This window comes from Typopeltis vanoorti, chromosome 26 (genome assembly GCF_054136105.1).
Source record: "Typopeltis vanoorti isolate ZY-2024b chromosome 26, IOZ_Tvanoo_1.0, whole genome shotgun sequence".
In the NCBI taxonomy this organism is placed as follows: Eukaryota; Metazoa; Arthropoda; class Arachnida; order Uropygi; family Thelyphonidae; genus Typopeltis; species Typopeltis vanoorti.
This window is the reverse complement of record NC_143574.1, coordinates 11226037-11245182: the sequence shown is the minus strand read 5'-3', so window position 1 is coordinate 11245182 and position 19146 is coordinate 11226037. Positions and strand designations below refer to the sequence as shown.

At 36.0% G+C, this 19146-nt stretch overlaps 1 protein-coding gene across 1 annotated transcript in view; it reads right to left on the bottom strand.

Annotated features, from left to right (window-relative positions):
• The window catches only part of LOC150092321 (zinc finger SWIM domain-containing protein 5-like), a 320532-nt gene that overhangs the window by 89979 nt on the left and 211407 nt on the right, over positions 1-19146 (bottom strand). The window contains exon 4 of the mRNA XM_090414845.1: positions 2263-2406. Within this exon, the coding sequence (XP_090270971.1) occupies positions 2263-2406 (144 nt within the window). The remainder of the gene's footprint in view (positions 1-2262; positions 2407-19146) is intronic.

Genomic DNA, 19146 nt, shown 5'->3' with positions numbered 1-19146 from the left:
TATTGCCTACCGACTTCGCTAGTAACTGACTAGCTTTCTCAAGGCTTGCACAGTACAAAAAAAAATTATAAATGCAAAAAAGGTTATAACACTATCGCAAAATGGTTATCCTCGAAACATCATCAACAAATTTCTATACAAAGATAACCAACAAGAAAGAACAGTTTCCCAGAAAATTTCAACAGCAGTTATCCCCTTTATGGGTTCAATTTCCACCAAAATTGCAAGATTGTTAAAGGCCCATAACATCAGGGTTGTATTTAAACCAACTACTAGCATCAGACAGGTTCTAAGATCTCCTAAAGACAGTGTTCCATTTTATAAATATCCAGGTGTGTATAATATTCCATGCACGTGCGGTCTTTCCTACATTTGACAAACTTCAAGAACCCTAGAAATAAGACAGAAAGAACATGTTGGCGATGTAAATCACAACAGAATGATCACCTCTGGGTTAGCACATCACTTTTCAACTTCGAACCACACGATAGACTGGAATAACAGCTCTATGCCCTATGTAGACGAAGATTACAGACACAGATTATTTAAAGACGCAACAGTAGCGCTACGTACAGGCAGCAACCTAAACAGAAATCAAGGGGCCATACTGAACGATACTTGGAAAAATCTAATTAGTTCCCTCAGTTCAACAAAACTACAATACGCGAATAATCATATTATGCGTTTGCATGTAACATGTGTTTATGATACTGAGTAGAAAGTCACAATTTCATACAGACATGTCACATAAATGTGTTACCTTAGCTACCTAACAGACACTGACGTTTTTTGTATTCTTAAACCTTTTTTGCATTTATCATTTTTTTTGTACTGTGCAAGCCTTGAGAAAGCTAGTCAGTTACTAGCGAAACCGGTAGGCAATATTGTACGAACATATGTACGAATTAAAAATCTATGGTCAGTTTAACAATAAGTTTTATATGTTTTAATTTTCATACATTTTTACAAAAGATTCTACTAATGAATTTCTGGTTTGATATTTTAGTAAACAGCAAGTCTCTACCTAGTACATTCAACACAGACCAAGTCTAAATGACAACAATGGTTTGTAGTCTAGGTCAGCAGAATATTAGGTTCTTTTGGGCTTATTGCATGACTGATCTTTAAAAATAAATGCATGTAACAGTTTTGTTATTGGTAGCTCTTCAATTTATAGTGAAGTGTTGCCAGTATGAGATACAGGTATGAGGTGCTATATGTTATTCTATACCAGTATGGAATAACATACAGCACAGGGCTTATAGCTGACAAAGATTGGGATAGCATATTTGCATGCTTCGACTTTAATAAAAATCTAAACATGTGTAAACAAAATTCAGTCACTAACGTATTCCCTTTTATTTATTTATTCTTTTATTTATTAATTTACCTTTTCTGCTTGGATACATCAACATATGGGATGATAATAATGGTGGAGGTTTGTGGCTGTTACTCCCTATGTATCAATCCCCATGAAATTATATCCTTGAAAGTGTTAATTTTATGTAGCATTACTTGTATGCCTCCAATGGATGTCACACAGAGAAGTTTCTCTAAGTGCTTTTGATTTTGTTTCTGCTAGAAAGTTATCTGAACAAAGTATGTTTCTAATTTATTAATCACCCTATTTGGATCCTTACCCATCACGGAACCAAATGTGAATGCCTACTATCTGACAAGGTTTAAATATAATGGAAAGTGGAACAGTAGGGTTATTGATACTATACTGCATCACTACAGTGAATCTTTGATCCTGTCCTCAGACCATGAGAAAGAAGATTGACTGCAACACCACTGACTTGTACACAAGCCTAATCCTAGTTTACTCAGCCTAACCAATCCTACGTGAGCCATTCAAAGCAGTGCATACAAACTACCATTAGTTCTCCTTCCCTTACCAGATGACCATGGGTTGCAGTTGCACTGAATGATCAATAGGATGTTAAATCCCAGATTTGATAGTCTGTAGAATATAAAATGCAAAAGTAAAATCATTCTAAGTGAAGCAGAAAAAATAATTAATATAAAAAATATGAGTAATCATAAGAATTAGTAGCCCCATCACTGTGAAGTCTCCCTCCAACATGAACAGGTATTCAACACAGTTATAGAAAGTTTTAGGGAGAAATCAAGGAAATACCATTGGGACCAGAATAATTTTGGTACCAGCATACTACAATGTGCCCAGTTAATGAGAGAGAGAGAGAGAGAGAAACAAAATTATATTACAAAGAGAAAAGTACTATTTTAAATATAATATACCTTGAATTGTATTGATGATATTTTTGCTTTGAAGGATGTCATCTGCCAACCTTTGTGCTGTTGGTAAGACTTCTGTGTGGTGTTCTGCAATGAGGTACTGGACTAATTTCTGAAGTTGCTGCCTGTCAAGCTGTAGGAGAGTTTCTGCAATAGTAAATATAATACAAGACAAAATAAAAACCACGAATAACACTTGAAAATGATTTGCTTCATAATATAACGGTACATTTCATCAATAATGGTACATACTTATTATCACATTTCCTGTGGTAATGAATATGTAAACCTTTCCCTCCATTTTAAAATTATAAAAAATATGTTTTGACAAAATTTCTGTTTTGTGTTCTAAAATATACAGTTTTGTCTATAATTGTTTCAAAATGTTCAAATCTTCAAAAATCGTTCTGAAATCTTCAAAAATAATTATATTCATTTTAAACTGTTCTGGGAGATCCCATTTTGATTAAATTTCTTTAGAATCTCTTTACATTTTATATAAGTAGTGACATTATACTTTGCAAATGCATACCATGGCAGGTTATGGGGTATTACATTTCATTTGAGATCAGAATATTATTATGCTGTCAAAGTTGGATGTAAATTCACAATCCTTTTATGCTTGGTAAAGTATTTAACTATACAGCTACTTCCGATGACACATATCAGATATGTCCAGCTGCATCTCAGATGGAGATGGCAGGGCTTTACCTCCTGGAAACTCAGGAGGTAAAGCCCTGCAAAACAGGTAAACTAGCCAGGACACCTGCAATTTATAGGCATAATATTGTGCTCTCGTAGCCTTTAGTTATTTTAGTCATAATTCCAGACAACCACAATCATGGCCAATATGCAGTGCACAATTTGTGGACCTTGTCCTCAGTACTCAGTTTATTTGGGAATTGTACCCTCAATTTATTGAGTATAATGAGTCATGTTCAAATAACATAAAATATAATAACAGCAATAAAAACTTACACATGCGAATGCCAGGATGGGAGAAGTAAAACAAAGCAGAACTAAATTTTCCCATAAAACAGTTGTAACTCAATAGTAACTGCAAGAAATGTTTACAAAATTTGCTCACAACTTCCCAGGAATGAAGCCATCAAAACATACAAGGGTGTGGTTACCAACTTCTTCCCATTTACTGATAATATTTCAAACCACACTGCAACAGCTCTGACTGGCAACAACAGAATAGCCACTAGCAAACATTCTAAAACCTACTAGACAAGATCTCCAAAAGATACCATCACTTTGGAAAGTATATCTAGGAGTCTACAAAATTGACAGCATATTGTGAAAAGATGTATGTTGGACAGATTGATCAAATGCATTAAGTCCAAATGAGGAATTACGAGCTAATTTATATCCAACATGAATGAGTTTATAAATGACTACAGATGCTTCAACTAACTTTGTAAAATGGAATGGAAGGATATCTCCATACCTTTCAGAGAAAACCTAAATTATGAAGGCATGCAAAGAGGCTACTGCATGTCATGTGATCAGATAACATGCCAAACTAGAGACCAAAAGAACATAATGCTGTGGAAACCTCTTACATTACATGTGCAAGTATACAAAAACAGAGGGTGAAAGAATTGATAGTTGTGGCGGGTACAAATGAATTGAAAGCAGATAAATTTTTTATGAGAGAGGACTTGAAAGTATTGTTAACGGTAGCGAAAGAAAAGAGTGACAGAGTTAGAATGGTGAGTCTGTTGCCATGGTATGACAGAGAGGAGTTTAGAAGGAGGACCATAATCGCAAATGACATTATGCGCAGGTTATGCAGACAGTGTGGAATTCGTGGACGTGTAGAATGAGTCTGATGGGCGTAAGGATTTATACAAGATGGATGGCCTGCATTTGAATGGATTTGGTGTGCAGAGACTGGAAAAAGTGTTGTTGAATGAAGTGAAAATGGATGTGCAGAACCAGGGAAACTAGAACTACCAAGGAGGGGGGGGGGGGATATGCGGACATCAGTGAGACAGTTGAGTTTAAGAATGTATATAATGTACCCAAGCCAGTACTAAGGAGACAAAATGGGAATGGGATATTTAGAATAACGCATCAAGATAGGGGTGGGACAAAGGGATCACTGCATTTCATGTATACTAATGCCAGGAGTATTAGGAACAAGAAGGAAGAATTTTTGGCCTTGATTGGCTCTTCCAGGCCACAGGTAACTTGAAACATGGCTGACAGAAGATGATATAGTAAGTGGGATAGAATGTGTAGGTTATAGTGTGTTTAGGAGGGACAGAGAGAATAAAATGGGGGGGGGTGTTATTGATGATAGCTGATGAACTGCAGACAAGGAGAATTGAAGTGGTATCACAGGATGGTGAAAAGAATTCATTTGAGGCTATCTGGTGTGAGATTGAGACTGGCAGAATAAAATATACAGTTGAGTGCTGATATAGACCAGGTGATGGAATAGATGGTGGAGATAGTATGCATAAACAAATTGATGAAATGAGTGGAAGGAGGGTAATTATTATGGGAGATTTCAACTATGATAACATTGATTGGAAGGAGGAGACGACACATGTGAGGAAGGAAATGGATTTTATTCAATTATTAAGGGATAACTATCTGAGATAGCATGTAATTGAACATACTAGGGGTGTGAGAGTGCTTGACCTGGTAATTGCATCTCAGAATTTGACTGTAACGAATATGACCATGTTGCCACCTATTGGCGAGAGTGATCATAAGGTCTTGACCTGGGAGGTGGCTAAAGGTGTGGAATTTTCGATTACGACATGGTATATGTGGAATTACCGTGCTGGCAAGTATGATAAGCTTAGGAGATTGCTTGGATCAGTGCCATGGCATGTACAACTGCAAGGGCTGGATGTCGATAGAGCATGGGAAGTGGTCAAGGATCATTTACAGGAGGTTATGGCTGATTGTATACCTAGGGTCAGAATAACAAAACAAGTAGGGGTTAAATGGATGAATAACACCATTAAGCTTGAGCTGAAAAAAAAGAAACAACTGTGGAGGGAATTTAAAGAAAGGGGTGACCTGCAGGCACATGAACGGTATAAAGTGCAGGCCAGAAGGGTAACGAGCGTGGTAAAAAAAGCAAATGCGGATTATGAAAGGAAACTAGCTATGCAAAAGAGAATCCCAAACAATTCTTTCAATATGCTGCAAGCAAAAAAAAAAAAAAAAAAAAACTGTACACGGCAAAATGATTTTAAGGAACGACGATGATAAGGAGGTCACTGAATCAGTCGATATAGTGGAATTACTGAACAAGCACTTTGCAAGAGTATATCATCCAGGTGGTGACATTGAAAAAATGAAGGAACCATTAGTTTATACGGGAATTGTGACGAATGAAGTGGAGATGAATAGTCTATTACAGAACCTTAATGTAAATACATCTGTGGGATTGGATGGTATACCGGCGCGGGTTTTGCGTGAAGCGGCTAAGGAATTATCAGTGCCCTTGAACATGTTGTTTAATCTGAGTCTCGGGTCTGGTTTAGTCCCGAAGGTGTGGAAAGAGGGGAAAAACAGTTTCACTGCATTTAGGAGGATCCAAGACTATGGTTGCAAATTACCGACCGATCAGCATATCAGGAGTCATTGTCAAGGTCTTGGAGAAAGTGGTCAAGGGAAAAATACAGGAATGGATTGATGAAAATGAGATACTGTACAGGGGACAGTATGGCTTTGTCAAGGGTAGATCATGCCTCAGTAACTTGCTCAAGTTTTATAACAAGGTGATGGCTGAACTGGATAAGGGTAATGGGTTTACAGTGATACTGCTGGACCTGGCAAAGGAGTTTGACAGGATACCACATGGAATTCTAATCCATAAACTACAACATATGGGAATGGATATAGGGTTGGTGAGATGGATAGGTGGGTGGTTGATGGAGAGATATCAAAGAGTAGTTTATTCAGGAGAAGAGTCCAACAGACGGCCTGTGACTAGTGGTGTGCCGCAGGGTTCTGTTCTTGGACCACTGCTGTTTAATCTGTTCATTAACGATATAGGGAAGAATCTAAGAGGAACAGTTCATTTGTTTGCTGATGATGCAAAGTTGGGTAGGGCAATAGTGAATGCAGAAGATATCAAAATCTTGCAGGATGACTTGGATAGATTGGAGTTCTGGGCTAAGGAGAATGGATGTCAATTTAATGTGACAAAATGTAAGGTTATGCATTTTGGGGTGAAAAGATTAGCAGCAGTATACCACATTGGTGGAACTGTACTCCAGGAGATTGATGAGGCCAGTGACTTGGGAGTGTTGGTGGATAAGGAGATGAAGTTTTGGGGGCACATTGCAAAAGTGGCTAAATCAGCTCATCAAATCACTTGGTTGTTGAAAAATACTTTGACAAGCAGAGACAAGGAAGTTACTGTTCCTCTGTACCGAGCTTTGATAAGACCTCATCTCGACTACTGTGCCCAGATTTGGTCACCTAGGTTCCTTCTTGATGGGGAGGAGGTGGATGGAGAGGATCCAGAGGCGAGTGACTAAGATGATAGTGGGTCTATGGAATGAACCATATGAGAACAGGTTGAAAATTTGTGGGTTGCAGAAATTGGTTGATAGGCAGAAGAGGGGAGATATGATTGAGACATTCAAATTGATGAAGGGTTTCTATAGGATTAATCCAGAGGATATTTTTGAGATTAGGACTGGTGGTGGGAGAACTAGGGGACACCTATGGAAGCTCGGCAAGAATGTGGTTAGCAGGGGTGTTAGAGCTGGGTTCTTTACTTTTAGAGTGGTAAATGAGTGGAATAAGCTGCCAGAGTCTGTTGTGGGTGCTATGACGGTGAGTGAGTTCAAGGCAAGGTATGATAGATACTGTGAGAATGTCGTATAGTTGTGTGGACATGGTGTTTAGGGCCTCCCTCAATGAGTCTAAGGACTCCCTGGAGTCGCCCGTAATAATAATAATAATAATATATACATACTGATGATTCACACTATATAGTAATAATAAGGAAGCAAAATACTATGCTTGTAAAATGCAACAAAAGGCTTGAATGTCATTTATTACCAAACTAGGTTTTTCTGTTTATCTGCATTTTTTATTGAGCTAGATACCCGATTCTTCATTACCCATCTCCAGGTTTCGAAAAACACTCATCTGCTCATCAATGACAAGTGAGAATTTTTTGTTGGAGAATAAAAAACAGAACTGGAGTTTAAATGTCAGTTGTATTTACAGAATGTTGATTCTGCATGTTTTTTTTTTTTTGTCATAAACATTTTCTATTTTTACCATGCTTATTGCACCTAATGGGATATGCCAGTCATAACTATTTTGTTCATTTTGATTTTGTTGTAAAACATGATCAATAAGAGGATAAGATATACAGGCCTAACACCAAGTAATTAGATATTCATATAAAATGAAGTAAAACACAGACAGTAAATTTTATAAATTATTTACTTTTTACACTAATGTAAAATAAACCAATTACTGATTGCAGTAATTGGTTAAAGAGGTTAAAAATTAGCCCGAGTATTAAGAAAAGTGCTTGAACAGGTCTATGATCAATAAACAATTATGATATATCAGACTACCCAGGTTGGCACCTGATAGTTTAAAATATTGCATGGCTGGTGAGTAAGCACAATTTTTCAAGTCCCTCATCTCATCTCATACATATATCCAGCTGCAGTGTGTATGTATAAAAGTTAAGTACATATTATTATTGTTTTATCATGTAATATATTCTCCCTTCAGATTTAAACTTGGCAACATTCCTAGCTTAAATAGACTGAAATACACCAAAACAGGAGCAGTTAATAATCTGCTGATATCATTTGAAGAACAAATGTAGGCCTCCCAAATTTGGGACAGTCGCATACAACCAAATTTGTTGAGGTTTGGAGAATTTCTTAGGGCTGAGGCTGATTCCATAAAGAGTCTTTCAAATTTGTATTTGCTACGGTGTATCACTGTAGCTTTCTTCCACCGTATTCTGTGGCGTGTATCCAGAGCATGGTCCGCAAGCCCAGAATGACTGTATTTGTGAAAACGGATGTAGTCCTTGTGTTCCGAAATTCTGATATTCGCTGTCCTACCTGTTTGGCCAAGAACACCTACTTAGCCCGCTAGAGGGCACTATGAGGACTGTTAGGAGAACAATAGCTTCATCTCTTCATTCCCAGTTTCTGTGTTGTAGTGCCTACGTGAACGTAACTTTTTTGTAAGTTCCTTTAGAAAATGGCAACGTGACATTGCCGAAATATCGGAAAATATTTATTAAAGTTTAATTTAATTTATATCCTTAACCACGTTGTTCTATTCCTTAAGTGTTTTAATAATGCATAACCAACGTATAAGCCTGTCTACGAGAATTTGTCATATCTGTGATGATTTTCATTTATATTTTTCAAGGTTATTATTTAACAATTCTAGTATTGTTTTTAATGTTCTTCTGTGTTCTGCTACAAGGGATATGAGGGTTGTTTGAAAAGTTTGGTAAAAAAATAAGTTAAACACATTTTTTTGGAAAAAAAACACCTTTATTTCTCAACATAGTGCCATCGAGATCTACACATTTTCCAAATGTTTCATCCCATCTAAAAACTTAGATTTGTCAAATTGTGCAAAATAGTCATTGACAGGCTTGATGACATCCTCGTTTGAAAAAAATGTTTTCCCACCAAGCCAAATTTTTAAGTTTGAGAACAAGAAGTCACACAGGGCCGAGTCTGGAGAATATGGTGGATGTGGAACCAATTTGAACCTCAATTCATGCAATTTTGCCAATGCGATAGCTGATGTGTGGGAAGGTGCATTGTCTTGATGAAATAGCATTTTTTTGTGCGCCAAGCTTGGCCGTTTTTTCTTCAGTTCTTCTTTTAAATGTTTTATTATGCAACAATGATGCATAATAGACTCCTGTTATTGTCTTACCCTTTTCCAAATAGTCAATCATGATAATTCCTTGGGAATCTCAAAAAACATTGGCCATCACCTCCCCAGCTGACAAAACGGTCTTTGCTTTTTTTGGTGCTCTTTCACCAGGCATTGTCCACTGTTTTGACTGCTGCTTAGACTCAGGTGCGTAGTGGTGGATACAAGTTTCATCTACAGTCACGAAGTGATGCAAAAAATCCTGTGAATGCGATTAAACATTGCCAAACACTACGCTGAAATGTCTTTTTTGCATGCATGTTTGATTGACAGTCAACAATAGTGGCACCCATCATGCATACAGCTTTTTCATGTGCAATTTTTCATGCAGTATTATACACCTGTTCAGCTGAGATGCCTAGAATCTCAGCAATCTCATGCACTTTCATTCGGCTGTCTTCCATAATGATACCATAGATTTTGTCAATCATTTCTTTTGTAGTGACCTCAGTCAGGTGTCAGGAGTGCGGTTTATCCTCGATGGACTTACGACCATGTTTAAACTCATTAAACAAAAATAAATAGTCTTTAATGCTGGTGCATAGCCCCCCCCTATGAACTGCATCTAACCCAGCTTTGATCTGCATGACCATTCACTTCTTCAAATAAAAGTGTTTTATCACTGCATGAAACTCGTTTTTTCCCATTTTTATGAAAAATGTGAACACAGTCATTTTAAATGTTTGCCAAACGAGAACTGCGCATTGCACGTGGCTAAAATTTTGGCTGGGGTCATGAAAAAGATGATACGTGCTGACACTGGTATGAATGAACAAATTGCGTCACCATCTACTGGAAATTTATCAAACTTTTCAAACAACCCTCGTATGTCATTGGCAAATCTCAAACATGACTTGCTCACCATTTATCTTTATGTCGCTATTTATTGTATCTTTAGTTTTCTGAATGGCATTTTCAATATATAAATTAAATAAAAGTGGTGAAAGTATACATCCTTCTCTTATTCCACTTCTTATATTTATTATTTTCTCCTTATCATTGATTTTGATCTGTCCATTTTGATTTTTATATATTTGATAAATTATTTTTCTATCCCTTAAGTCTATACCAATATTAGTTAGGCAATTTAGGAGTATTTGCTGGTTACTTTATCAAATGCTTTCTCTAAATCAAAGAAGCGAATGTAAGTATTTTTACTAAGGTCTATTCTTTTCTCTATTATTGTTCTTAAACAGAGTACTGCCTCTCTTATTCCTTTATTCTAAATCCAAATTGGTCTTTATCCAGTAGACAATCTATTTTTGAATAAATTATATTTTGAATAATTTTTATTATTTACTATAATTTATTATTATTTATTCTCATTTTTATTATTTGAATAAAAAAGTGTTGCAAAGATAACTAAGGAGAAACAAACATACAACTGCATGTTTCTCCTTAGGAGTTGTGGCCATTGGATAAAAACAGTATTGCAAAGATAACCAAGTTCTGTGGTAAGGGAAATGTCATTGGAAGAAATAGCACTGGCTTTCTGTGTGTAAGTGTTTTCAGGTTTTCATACTGCTGGGATGGATGGTGGTATGAATGCTTATGTCATAAAGTACTTTCAGTGTTTGTAGATTTCCTACAAACAGAAAAAGGAGAATGAAGCATTTCGTAGTTTCATAACTAGTGTGTCTAGAAAGGGAAGTTTATTTTTTTTAAAAAAAAGAAAAACGAATATTTAACACCACTACACCAGCAGGGTTAAATATTTGTTTTTCTAGAAATTCCATACAGATATTGGCTAGAGGGGGAAGGAAAGCAGAAAACCTATCCATCCTGCAGTCCTATCCAAGTTTGTATGTTTCTCCTTTCCATGAAAAATAATCTGAATGTATGGTGAATTTGAATAATTCAAATGTCAGAGAGGAAATTTTCCTTAATAATGCCAAGGATTTCTGTCAGTGGTACACAGGTAAATAATAAAGTAGTCAAAGCTGATCACAATGTCTGAATTTTTTATTGTTAAGATTTTTTATTATTTATTTTTTTTTTTATTAAGGTCACATAGAATTAAATGGAAGAAGACAACTGAGCTACATAGAAGTAACTACAGGTTTAAGAAACTATTTAAAATAAGCATCAGCTACCCTAACTAAAATACTAAAACCACATTTAATTTGATTTCTCTGAGATGTAGAAGATAAAAATGCTTAATATTATTTAGCTTATTTGTTGTAATAGGTTTCACGGTATGATAAGAACACAGATGGTTAAGAAAATAACTATTTATTAACTTAAAAGCTAATATTTCTCTGGTATTATATCCAGCATCTTCAGATATAATACCAGCGAAATATTAGCTTTTAAGTTAATAAATAGTTATTTTCTTAACCATCCGTGTTCTTATCATACCGTGAAACCTATTACAACATGTCTGACGAACACATAAGCCTATCCACGCGTATTTAGCTTATTATTTTGATTATTAATATATATTATTATTACAGCACAACCTCCATTGAAATGGCAGATTCATATTCATCATGGGAGGTCTGATTATCATATTGAACTCATTTATGATCTCAAAAATCATTTATAATGCCAGAATGCATTATGAATGCTCGAAATATATTCCACTCAACTGGAAATATATTCCACCACTCTGTATATAAAAAACTCTTCATCATACCCCTTTTCACACAACTTCTAGAGATAACCTCTTGTTCTTTCTCCTCTCACTGCCTACTCTTTTTATAACTTCCCTCTGTATTAAGCCAGTAAAATCTCTTTATCAACATAAATGTTGTTATATCATCACTTTTCTGCCTATCCATCAAACTTTACAATTTACCTTTTCTCAATCTCTCTCCAAAACCAACATTCTGGAGTCCTGATATTGTCTTGGTCACTTGGTGGTGGGCCTTTGCTAGTGTTTCAACATCACTAGGTTACCAAATGTAAGCACAATTGTCCATCAGTCATCTGACCAATTCTTTATACAATGGCACAACCATCTCCATATCCCTTCTTGTGAATGTACTCCTCTCATGGAGTACATTCACAAGAAGGGATATGGAGATGGTAGCAAAATGGTAGCAAAGTGAGATACTCCTTCATCTCACATTGCTACCATGATAAGGAGTGAATGTACTCCTTATCATGGTAGCAATGTGACATGAAGTCTTTACAAAACTTGAAGATGTATCCTTTAAACTTCACTGCCAACTAACACCTTAATCTCAAATCTCATCCACTTCCCGAAGCAAAGCTCTACCAATATAGCACACAACTTTAAATATGCAAAATGCAACATTGAGCACTTATTAATATTTAAACTACAACCTGTTCTCATTATGTCCAAGCTAACAGTCTATTCAAATCTTTCCGAAAGGAATCAATTTCAGCAATACTCCTTGATTCTCTATCTTTACCTTAAATATCCCTTTGTAAATCTGATGCAGTTACATAAATGCTAACTTGCACAAATGATATAACAAATCTGATATGAAAATCAGCAATAAAAATATCAAAATTCTGAAAATAGTAAGAAAAAAGCAAAAAAAAAAAATTACATTTAAATGGAAAGAAAGAGAACATAGGCAAAACGAGATTATCTAAAACTGATATGAATTAATTACAGTTAATAATTTCACAGAAGATGGAAGGGGGGGGGGGGAATCCTGGGAGCTAAGCAGATTAACAACTTTATATGGAAGACCAACTTAACAGAAAACTGTTGACAGGAAACAAGTAATGAAATATGAATGATCATTTCATATTTGTGAGGTTTCATATGAGTGAAGCAGACAAAACTGTTGAGCTACTGAGTGATATACCACTTTGCAAGGGTATATCATCCAAGTGATGACATTGCAATAGCAGAGGTGACAGGAACTGATATGAGAACAGAGAATGATGAATTGGAAGTACTTAGGATAGTTCAGAATCTGAATGCAAATACAATTGTTGAATTGGATGGGATATTGGCTTGCATTTTAAGGGAATGTGCAGGAAAACTGATAATGCCACTAACTAAGCTGTGTATTTTAAGTCTCAGCTCTGGCAAAGTCCTGAGAGGGTGGAACGAGAGTCAAATAATTCCTTTGCATAAAGGAGGATCTAAGTCTGTGGTAGCAAATTATAGGCCAATCAATATCTCAGGAGTCAGAGTAAAAATACTAGAAAAGTTGGTCAAAAAGGGAATTCAGGAAAGGATGGATAAGAATATAATACTGTGAGTGGTTTATAAACCACTACTTTTTTTTTATAATAGAGTGACAGCTGAATTGGATGAAGGGAATGGCTATACAATGATACTGCTGGATTTTGCAAAGGTGTTTGACAGGATATCACATGGAACTCTGTTATGTAAACCACAGCAAATTGAGATGGATATGAAACTAGTGTGATGGACAGGTATGAAAAAGTAGTATATGGAGAAGTAGAATCCAAGAGAAGGCAGGTGACTAGTGGTGTACCACAGGTCTCTTTGCTTGGACCACTGTGGTTTAATTTGTACATAAATGATATAAGAAATAATTTGAAGGGAGATATTCAGTTGTTTGCTGTTGAGGCAAAGTTGGGTAGGGTAATAGTTAATCAAGATGATGTAGTGAGCTTGCAGGATGATCTAAATAGGCTGACAGTATGGGCAAAACATAATGGATGTTGATTTAATGTCAAAAAGTGTAGTTATGGAATTTGGGATACAAACATTACAAGCAGTGTACCACATTGAGGGAAATGTATTTCAGGAAATTCATGAAACCAGGGATTTAGAGAAGTAGATATAGAGTTGAAGTTTAGAGGGCATATTGCTAAAGTAGCCAGTGTAGCTCACATGATTACTTGGTTATTGAAGAACATACTAACAAGCGGAGATAAGGGAGTTGTCATTCTTCTTTATAAAACCTTGATACAACTAGATCTGGATTACTGTGCTGAGATATGGTCACCTGGTTTCCCTGGGATGAGAAAGTGGAGGAGAGGATCCAGAAGTGAGTGACCAAGACGGGAGTGGTCTGTGGGTTACAAAAGTTGGTTGATAAGCAAAAAAGGGAGGATATGATAGAAACATTTAAGTTAGTTAAAGGATTTTATAGGAGTAATATAAAGGAAGTAGTTCAGCACTTGGCTTGAAGGGGGGGGGGGGGGGCTGAACAAGAGGTCATCCCTGGAAGTTGGGTAAGAGTGTGGTTAGAAAGGGAGTGTGAGGGCAAGATTTTTCACTTGGAGAGTGGTGAATGAATGGAATGGATTCTCTGAGTCAGTGGGATATTTATCTGTGAATGGTTTTAAGAAGAGGTATGATAGATATTGTGTTGGTAGTTTGGGTCTCCCATGATAAGTCTTAGAACTCCATGGAGGAGCCCATGCAATAATAATAATAAAATCAGCTAATGCCTTTTATTCCCTTATAGAGAATAGGCGAGGCATGGAGATTGAACTGCACACTCAGTCTACAAAAGTTAGATAGGGTGAGTGTGCAGTTCAATCTCCACTGGAGCTAATCAGAGATAGCCGGCCCGAGACTATCTCTAATTATAAGTGGCATTCAATAAAGAGATGACTGACAAGTGTCACTATCTCTGGTCCCTAACATGATATGTTATTATCTGAAATAGTATACTTCTATGGTCAATTTTTTTTTTTTTTTTTTAGTTTATGGAATAAGAAACCCAAGTTTCTGGGAGAAAAAACTAGCTTGTCCATTCCAGATATCAACTATCTCAGGAGCTGGTCAAAGAAAGACAAAGGTCCGCTAGTTTGCAACTAGAATCTTTGGCATGAAATGTCAGAATTGACAGACATACCCATGATGGATGTATCTCTTACATAGGAATCAGGCAGAATGACATTAAGGTAGTTGAGATGAGCTATTGTAAAGTCTTTTGTTAGGTTTTTGCGGAAGATTTTTTAAACCATGGCATTGCTATTAGTTATTATGGTATCTTTCATAGCTGGTGTTGTGCCAGCTAATTCCCTTTCAGTTAAAAAAATCCTTATAAATGTTTCTCTTGTTGCAGGCATGATTTGAAATCAGGTCTTTCTAAACAGGGGGCATCATTGCTTCTGTCACTGCCATAAAGATGCAACTTAAAACAACAGATGAAGTTAAGCAAAGTTATGAACAATACTTTCAGATTTTAGGCAATTATAATCGAGATTAATATCACTGGCAACTATGCAAAATGATGACAATAATCTTCAACTCCTGGATGATAGCAAGTTATTCAGTGTGACTGACAGATAAAAAATGATTGCTCATGATATTCTTAACAATATTTTTATTATTTCATTTCCCACAAAATCCCCGATGACTTCAGAAGAATAGAGTTTCCTTATGATAGCATGGTTTCCTGTAATAGTATTAAGTGCAAAACAGAAAGCAATAGAAAATAAATAATTTTCTATTGCTTCCTGTTTTATACTTAATGCTTTTTTTTTTTTAACTTTGGTATATTATTATTTTTCACAATAATGTGACCCAAACTTGTGTTTGTAAGATAATTTCATCTGAAGATCTGATGTAGGAATAGTTAATGAAGATACCCCTACACCAGTGGCAAATTCTCCATGCTTGCTATGCAAGCTCATTAATTGAGAAAGAGTAATATTTATTTGTTAATAAATGCATGCATTTATAAGTATTCCATTTAGGCTTTTATTTTTGTAGACAGAAGACGTTTTAAGCTTGTGTGGCAATAATTGAGCTTTGTGTTGTGTATTGAAGGCCGATGCTAGTAAAGCTACCTTGGCTTGCTCGGTTGTGTGAGCATTCAGGTCCTTGCTTCAGCACTGTGATTTCATGCACACGCATAGCCATTTCTGCTCCCTCCATGTCATCTCACCCTGTTGCTTAAACACGGACCATACACAGTCAAAGTAGCTTAGCCAGTGAGCTTCAGCCATCTTTTACAAGTGTGCATGTTTCTTCAGAAAATTAACTTACAACCAACTTTTTATGATGATGTTATTGACCAGTTCATAAAGAAGAACAGAATTTGTATTCAAGTAGCTAAATTAAAAAGATAGAATATCATTTGTAAAATAAATGTTGTATTTGTATGATTAAATGTACATAAATTTCTAAATACAGGTAACCCTTGTATAACGTGGTACTTATACAACGTGGTCTAAAATTGTAGTAACCCTTGTTGAACGCGGTACTTATATGACACAGTTCCGATAAAAACATTGTCTACAAATTTTAGTAACTTTTTATCTTTTCATATGTTTTTCACCGCGCAACTTAAAAATCAAATTTTATCTTCATTAAATTTGTGTCTGCCTGTATCCCGCATGTAATTATAAGTAGCGACTTTATATTAGGGGAAATATCCTTTAGCACGATTGTACTTCAATTGTTTAAAGTATAAAACATTTATTATTTGAAAATTGTCCTCGTTTCTGCCAGAAAAGTGCATTAAAAATCATAAGCGTGTTCATCTCAAGCTGAGCACCTTATTTTCTGGTGATTTACATACAATATGTAATGCTTGCTTTTTTGTGTAAAAAATGATTTTTATAGTAATGGTCACAAACTGCAACGAAAGGGAAAAACCAACATTGAAAACAAAATTAATTTCTCTCAAAGAAAAATATTCAAAATCTTGAATCGGTTGAAAACTGGAGAAAAACCAGGAGTTTTTGCAGGGACTTTGAATTTAAACGAATCAACAATTCAAACAATCAAACAAAATGAACATAAGTGAACATTACCTAATCGAGATGATGTTAATCGGTGCAGGATATTATTACGTGTTTGAATTTTAGCTGCTGTCTTCTCTACATGTCGCTTATAATTTAAAGTCCTATCTAGTGTGACACCAACGTAGTTGGATTTCGATAACTGACCAATTTCAAGCCATTCCATTCTATATTCAACTCTCTCCTTGCCTCCCTATTATTTAGATGGAAAAGGCACATTTGAGTTTTACTGGGATTTGGTTTCAGTTGGTTTTCCTTATAGTAAACTGTAAGGGTTTCTAGTTCTTGTGTGAGCTGCTTCTCAATGTTATCAAAGGATTTTGCTTGATAAACTATTGCCCGGTCATCTGCATATAAGAAGGTTCTTGAGTATGGGTTTATGGATTGGTCGTTAGTGTATATATATATATATACATATATATATTGAAGAGGAGGGGAGAGAGCATACTTCTCTGAGGTAGACCATTTTTCTGGATATGCCATCTGCTCTTTTTTCCTTGAAAATCAACAAAGAATCTCCTGCTGAATAGCAGTGATCTGAATACCTCCACTAACTGATAGCTGTTTATCATGCTGTACATTTTGACTAAGCTTTCTAAGATTTAGTGTGTCATATCTATAAATACAGCTCCTATTGCTAACCCCCTTTCAAAGCCATCCTCAATAAGCTGTGTTAAGTTTAATAACTTGTCTTCGGATCTTCCTGGTCTAAATCCTGCCTGTTCTTTTATCAGCACTTTCTCTATTTCTGGGCTTAGTATGTTCAAGATTAACCTGCTGAGGATAGGTATTACTTCCATTTGTCTCCATATGCTAGGTATTTTAGCAAATTTCCAACAAAAGTTGAAAAATTCTAACAACCACTCCTTTACATTTTGCCTTTTCTCCAGATTTCTTAGTATCTCATTTCTGATATTATCAATACCGGCAACTTTTCTTGGTTTTAAGACTTTTAGGGCATTTTCTAGGTCCTCTTTAGTAAATGGTTCTTTGAAGAGATTATTTTCTTAATCCCTAACTTTTTTAATGTAATTTTTAGGTATTTTAACTTTTGTACTCAGTTTACCATTCAGAGATAACTGAGTTGCAATTTGGTTTGCATTTATATTAACTTTGGTTGCTGCTGTTGTGGGGTCAGCAGATAATTTTTGTGAGTAAAAGCCAGGCTTTCCTGTTACTCTGTTTCATATCCAAGCTTTTAATTTTTTCTGCCCATTGTTGACTTATTTTTTCAGTCAGAGCTGCTGTAAGTTCCTCTCTTGCATCAATTGTTTCTGATGAAAATGGATCTTTATCTTATAGGAAACAATATCTTTCATATACAGGGTGTTCGGGATAAATTTGACAGTTTCGTAAGGAAAAAGAAAATCTTCTTTGTATCTATTAAATTTAATGAATTGACAAAAAAACATTACAGGCAGAGTTAATTACAATACTATCAACAAGATTTACTCAAAATAACCACCATTAGCATCGATCACAGCTTCAATTCTGCTTCGGAACCTCGAACAAGCTGATGCTACAGTCTCCCTGGGAAGGGCCGCAAAAACTGTTTTAATTTTATCCATTAACTGGGCTTTTGTATTACTGGAAGTGCGATTGGTGTCTTTTTCAACTGCGCCCCATACAAAATAATCCATGGGGTTAAGGTCTGGGGAGTTTGGAGGCCAAACATTTGGACTGGTGAAGTCGTAGAAATTTTCAGACAACCATTTTTGACTTTTCCCAGAGGTGTGGCAAGGGGCCGAATCCTGCTGCCATACATACGGCCTACCATTGGCTACCCTTGTTATCCAGGGCTTGACTACAGTTAGCAACTCCACGAACAAAGCCCGAATTCCAATGCCAGGGTTCTTCAACACCTGTTCCTGCAGATTTGCGAGGAATTCTGCTGTACGAACGCAATCAGATCGTCTGCTAGGGATCTTTCTTCTTGCTACATCCTCGTAGTCACCATTGCAAGTCTCTAGTTCATGCCTGATTGTTTTTACTGTATTCAGGGAGCATTGTGCAGCAGTCGTAATATCCTTATTTTGATGGCGGGCACGAATCATCATGATACAAGTTATTCTCTTCCATGATTCAGGTGGGTTCCAGCTATCCATCCTTTCTGACATCTTGTATATGAATGAAGAAGGGTCCAAACTTTTAAATGAAGAGAAGTGTGTGTTAATACATGTAACTTACGGAAAAATATAATTAATTATAAATATGTCAAATTTATCCCGAACACCCTGTATTTCCACTTGTGTTCTGTAAAACCTGGAATATAACATGCTCTACAACCTCTTGGGATGTGCCTGGTAGTCGACCGTC